This window comes from Sphaeroforma arctica (assembly GCF_001186125.1).
Source record: "Sphaeroforma arctica JP610 unplaced genomic scaffold supercont1.1005, whole genome shotgun sequence".
NCBI lineage: Eukaryota > Ichthyosporea > Ichthyophonida > Sphaeroforma > Sphaeroforma arctica.
The window spans coordinates 4,262-10,033 of record NW_014039553.1 but is presented as its reverse complement, the minus strand read 5'-3'; the positions used below and the strand labels follow the sequence as shown (position 1 = coordinate 10,033).

At 40.0% G+C, this 5,772-nt stretch overlaps 2 protein-coding genes across 2 annotated transcripts; one reads left to right on the top strand and one right to left on the bottom strand.

Moving 5' to 3' along the window:
* Nucleotides 1–240: 240 nt before the first annotated feature.
* SARC_09633 (NHP2-like protein 1) lies at nucleotides 241–1,378 on the bottom strand. Its single transcript, XM_014296347.1, has 2 exons — nucleotides 1,026–1,378; nucleotides 241–572 (listed from the first exon to the last, which is right to left on the bottom strand). Exons 1-2 carry the CDS (start codon nucleotides 1,278–1,280, stop codon nucleotides 447–449), a joined length of 381 nt encoding a protein of 126 aa, XP_014151822.1. The 5' UTR covers nucleotides 1,281–1,378; the 3' UTR covers nucleotides 241–446.
* A 720-nt stretch (nucleotides 1,379–2,098) lies between these two features.
* Nucleotides 2,099–5,353, top strand: SARC_09632 (hypothetical protein; the record flags this gene model as incomplete). Its single annotated transcript, XM_014296346.1, has 2 exons — nucleotides 2,099–2,294; nucleotides 4,147–5,353. 2 exons carry the CDS (start codon nucleotides 2,099–2,101, stop codon nucleotides 5,322–5,324), a joined length of 1,374 nt encoding a protein of 457 aa, XP_014151821.1. The 3' UTR covers nucleotides 5,325–5,353.
* Nucleotides 5,354–5,772: the final 419 nt, after the last annotated feature.

Genomic DNA, 5,772 nt, shown 5'->3' with positions numbered 1-5,772 from the left:
CCTTGAAGACGATCAAAATCCAATCGACGACATATTCATTATGCAAACATACGACCGAAATGGAATCCATATGATAACTAGATCTAAACACCGCTCCACCACGACATCAACTGGAAACCCATATGAAGCACAACTAGCCAAGCGGGAAGTTGAAAAATAATATACAACGCCCATATGAATTCAATACATCAATATGGACTTTCCCTAATCCGATACAATAACATGTGCCGCAGTCTGGTATTGGTTGAATACAATTCATATTTACTATTGTCTAAGTTGGCATTTATTGATACAAGGTTGGGTTCATACGTCCCCTCAATGCCAGAGGCTCATCCATCACCCGCAGACACAACAAATTGCATCTGTAGATTTGTGTACAGAATAAACTAATTGCCGACCAGATGCGCACAATCTGCATGTATGACACTGCCGGTGTAAGCTCGTATTTAAAAGAGAAGCTTCTCGATATTAATTTTAAGCGTGTTAATTTGTGAGCTGAGCTGAGAACCTTCCTTGGTAGTTACCGAACAGGCAATTACGGATCGTGAGACGCCGCATGCACGTCCAAGGGCCTGCCAGAGAAAATAATAAATAAATATAATAAGCCATTGCACACTAGCTTGAAGTCACAATCCAAGGAGGGAAAACACCCTTCCGCTATAAGTTAATATCAAGTGCTTATACCGGGTACAGGAAACACCTCCCTAATAATGTTGGAGATAGGTATTAATTACAACCATAAATTCGTAAGTAATCGGAATATGTACAACTGCACGATACCTAGGTATGAAGTACTCGAGGTCATCCAACATGCAAGTCGTATATAGACGTTACATTTTGACGGACAATCGTTAACTAGCCACACAACTTAATACACTTGAAAAAGAGCAGCTGAGCAGCTATAACATAATCGATAATACGTTTTCCATCGTCAGGATAAAAAAAGATCGCACTTACACGCGCGCGATAATGCGATGATGCTATAAACGTAGATCGCATCTTACAAAACTTGCTGACCAACTTACCTGTTTTGAAGGGACGAATACATAGGGAACATTCTTATCCTCACAAAGTAGAGGCAGATGTAACAGAATCTCAATGGGCTCGGTGTCGGCGGCCATTACGATGAACTCTGAGATACCACGGTTGAGGGTCTTCGTCGCTTCGTTAGCTCCTTTCTTTAATTGCTTGTAATTGGCAGCCTGCTGAACCAAATCTAGGATGGTGACAGTAAGTTCGGCATCAGCCAAGGGGTATGCTTTAGGGTTTACTTCAGCCATTTTGTGTATGTGTTTATGGTATGAGAATGCTACGCAAGTGTGTGTATCGATTTAACAACCCGTTAAGTTTTAGTACGTGTCTGGTTGTCTGATTCTGTGATAATCCGAAATATATAATTGCGCACATTTTACTGTACAATTCAGAGTGATGACCTCGGCTATTCGATGAGACGCGGAGACCCCATGTGTAATATTAGTCTTGGTTGGTGTATTTTGTTTTTTTTGTGAGTAAAAAAAAAATAGGAAAACGAACACTGGTGACTGACTGACTGGTGTCTGGTTTTTTTGACTTGAGTCTGGTCACTGGTCACTCTGGTGGTCTATATTGAAATCCATACCGTTTTATAATGTAGAATATACCGGGACATAGAATACTAGAGCGGCAGAACCAGCCAGCCCGCCAACACAAGTGATCAGAGTGTCCCCGTGGGACATGGCCCGTGTTCGTGACGGGTGACTTCGTGACCCGTGGCTTTTTTACAACCCTAAACCCTTCGATAACAGATTGAGCTATCCAAGGTCCAACGGCCTTTTTTTAGGAGGCTATGCCAAGAAGCATTTTCAAGAAGTTAGATATACATATCTCATCTCTTGTATCACATCAAGAAGTATATACGTGAGAGCGGTAAATATACATAGTGGGATTGCTTTATCTGAAGTCGTAGTAAATAAGGTGGATAGTTATTCGTGAAATAAGACCAATTATTTGGTCGTGATTCGAAAGCAAGGGGATAATTTGGGTTTAATTAAAGGGTTATTTCAAGGAGTTTTGAGTTCATAGCCATACCCGAAACAGTATCTTTAATTCGGTTTACATTATGGGCAACAAACCAATGGGGAAGCGAAAGCACGCGCAAAACCGTCAGCGCCAAAGCGAGAATAAGCGACACAGATTAACAATCATCAAACCACATGTGTCGGCCCAGCAAATGGAACTGACTACTCTCACCACAACTTCATACAATCCTCGAAAAGAGGGCCCGTATTCGAACGCCGATCGCATCTTACTTCTAGGTATTGGAGAATATTAAGTCCGTATTGGCTATGGTATTAGTATATTGATTGGAGAGTGTATTTTTATAGATGATGAAATATTGGCTGTGGTCCTTGCTTACCAGTAGAGGAAGTGTTATGGCAACAGTCTACATTGTGTAGGAAACGGAGAATAGCATGTTTCCCAAATAATTGCAAAATGCGAATCGCACGCATATTTCCAAATTCATTCTACCCTTTACAGATATATACAGAGACAGTGCCGTTTTTTGTCGTCTAAACATAGTTGGATACGTATTTTGTCGTCTAAACATAGTTGTATACGTTTTTTGTCGTCTAAACAGAGTTGGGTAAATATGTGTACTATCATATGTGTATGAGAGTTGGTGCGTGTACAACTCCATTTGTATGTGTGTATTTGCATTTGTTGATTCCCTCTTACATGCATGTTTATGTAGTCACTTGATCTATGTGATAAATCTAACAGACCTTTTCAGACGCGAGTCTACTTTACTAGTATCTATATCCAATCCCGAACATATGCTTCCTCAGATATGAAGTCTCATCATCTTAACCGGCTGACATATCTGCTTATTTACGTTTTCAAAGCTTGAATTGCATCTGTATAAATTAATATACATACACAAAAAGTATATTGAGATAAGTGATCATGACCCTCTGGATCAGGGTTTTTGCGGAAAACATGTATGTCCAGGAGACTTTATAATTCTCGACGAGACGCCATCCAGAGGGCCATGATATGATATTGATTTATTGAAACATGTGGTTGTGCATTCAGAAAAGCTGTGATACTTTTAATGATTTTAGAACAATATAATGGATATGGCGTACATATGTAGACTTATTGCAGTGATACGTGCTTCTGCATTGTGGGAAATGTATGTATGAGTGGCTTCTACCCTAGTTCATAAGCATTTTATATGTACAGGTGAACACAATTTCTTTAATAGATATATATACATATACATACCTACATACATACATACATACATACGTACATACCAATATACATACATACATACATACATACATACATATATACATACATGTATACATACTTACGTACATACATGCATGCATGTATACATTACATTAATACTTACATAGATACATGCATTCATATATATATATATATATTTATACATATATATATATATATATATATATATTATATAATACTGTATATATATATATTATATATATATATATATTTAAATATCTATATACACGCACACACATATATATATACATACACACGCACACACACACACACATATATATATATATATATACATATATTGTATCTGTATATATATATCTATCTATCTATACACACACACATATATATATATATATTAATATATATACATATATATATATATTAATGATCAAATCCATAGTATCGTTTTAAACGCTCACTCGTTTCCAATTTTAGGTATATTAATCTTAACTGCACGTAATCTCTGCAGTCGTGCCTCTCAATGTGTTACCTTCCAATTCTTTCCACGCTGGGGTGACCAGATTAGGAATCCACATGTCTGAATATACCTCGATATTTCTACTGAGCAAATTCAGAAGTTGTATGACATAGCCTGACTCAGGTCAATACACGTCCTAATGCCTCGTCAGTTTATACGCGCTATGTTAACTGGGAAGTAATTCTTAGTGGTTCGTGACTCATTTTGATTAGTACCTGATCAATGTTGCGCGCGACTTTGCGGTAACAAATACCTATACATGCTTCATCTGGTTTTGAAGTTTCGATTCGCGAATGATTCGGCGGGCGAGCTATAGACTGAGAGATAAGAGCTACATATTTACTACCGATGTATTTTAACCACACCATCCGTAGGTGAAGGCAACTTCTCGTTCGCGCTCGCTCTGTCAACCAGTATTGGCGGTGCCAGGATAACAGCGACTTCGTACGACGCGTACGATGAAGTCATTACAAAGTATGAAGAGGCGCAACGGATCCTTAGGTGTCTCACTGATAGTGGCGTGACTGTACATCACGAGGTGGATGCTCAAGCGCTACATCATGAGAGTGAGGTGGGGAATTCCGAGAGTATTGAGCATCAAGACCATGGCCTATGCTGTGAGAAGTTTGATTTGATAGTGTTCAATTTCCCACATGTGGGTGGCTCGGTTGCTGGTGATGTGGAAGTGAATATAGAGGTTCTGAAGAGCATGTTTGCTAGCACCAGACTCTTATTGAACCCTGTGTCCTCACGATACTCCAAAGGTGGCCAGGTGCACGTGACGCTTAGGGATACGCCCTTCTACCAAAGCTGGAATATTGAGAAGATTGGGAACTCTCAGGGGTTCGCTCTGATACGCACCGAAGAATTTGAGAGCGACTCATTCGAGCGATTAGGATATGCACCACGTCGTACAAATCCAGCAGTGAGGGAGGCGCCGAGTGTAGACAATGCGCATCGGTATGTGTTCAGTATAGACGAGTCAAATACAATAGAGAGTTTTGAGGAGAAGGAGACTAAACAGCAGCCTGAAGGGAATGAGTTGATTTCCGAGGGTCAAGGACCGGCGGAGGAGGAGAATGAGATAACGTCTGTGAAGATCAACAAAAAGCAAGTGGCAAGGGTAGCGAAGGACACAAAAGCCCAACAGAAGGGCACGATGCAACAAATCCAGACCACCCATCAACGTAACCAGACAGCAGTCGGCAGTGCGGCGAGAGCTGCATTGCACGCTAAGGCGTTGATCCAGTCTTCGATCACAACTAAACCCAGTGCACTAGGCGAGGCGAAGGTCAACAAGAAGCAAAAATCACAGGGAAAGGTCGATGTGGCCAATAACAGGAAGAATGGTACAGGCGACAAGCAAAACGGGCCAAGGTCCAAGGCACCCGCGAATGGGACGGCCAAAACCATGAGTAGTGACTATAAGACTAAAGCAGGGAAGAAGATAGGTGGAAGTAAACTTGTGCAACGAGGCACGGGTGGTGGTAAAGACAAAGACGCAAAGCGCAAGCCAACGACCAAAAGTGGCTTCAAAGTCTCACGTAATTAGATTTGCTGACAACTTAGAAATAAATTTAGTTAGAATACAAAACAAGATTGCACTTTCATTTTAATCTAGAGTTGTATAATTATACATATAATCATACTACTCTTGTTTAGTCACAAGTTCAAGAACAACTCAAATTGCCACCGTAAATTTCGTTATCAAGCATAATATCATTTGAATGCATATTGATATATCAATGTTGAATGCATACGTATGAGCGTAGATGAACTTAGATGCATATATTGGCATAAATGTATCTATTGTTTTGTAGACATGTGTATATGTATGTTCATATATGTACACTCTCATCCACACATACAATTTCACATAGGTACAAAAACAGACACACTCACACCGACACGAAAACACACACATGTACGCACATACAAACGCAAACACACACACACACGCACAAACTCACACACGCACACAAACACACACAAACACACGC

Excerpts from the sequence above, each read along its gene's own strand:
- SARC_09633 (XM_014296347.1), bottom strand. The coding sequence starts at position 1,280 with ATGGCTGAAGTAAACCCTAAAGCATACCCCTTGGCTGATGCCGAACTT. Across the intron at positions 573-1,025 it reads TATTCGTCCCTTCAAAACAG|GCCCTTGGACGTGCATGCGG; the intron begins GTAAGTTGGTCA and ends TTTCTCTGGCAG.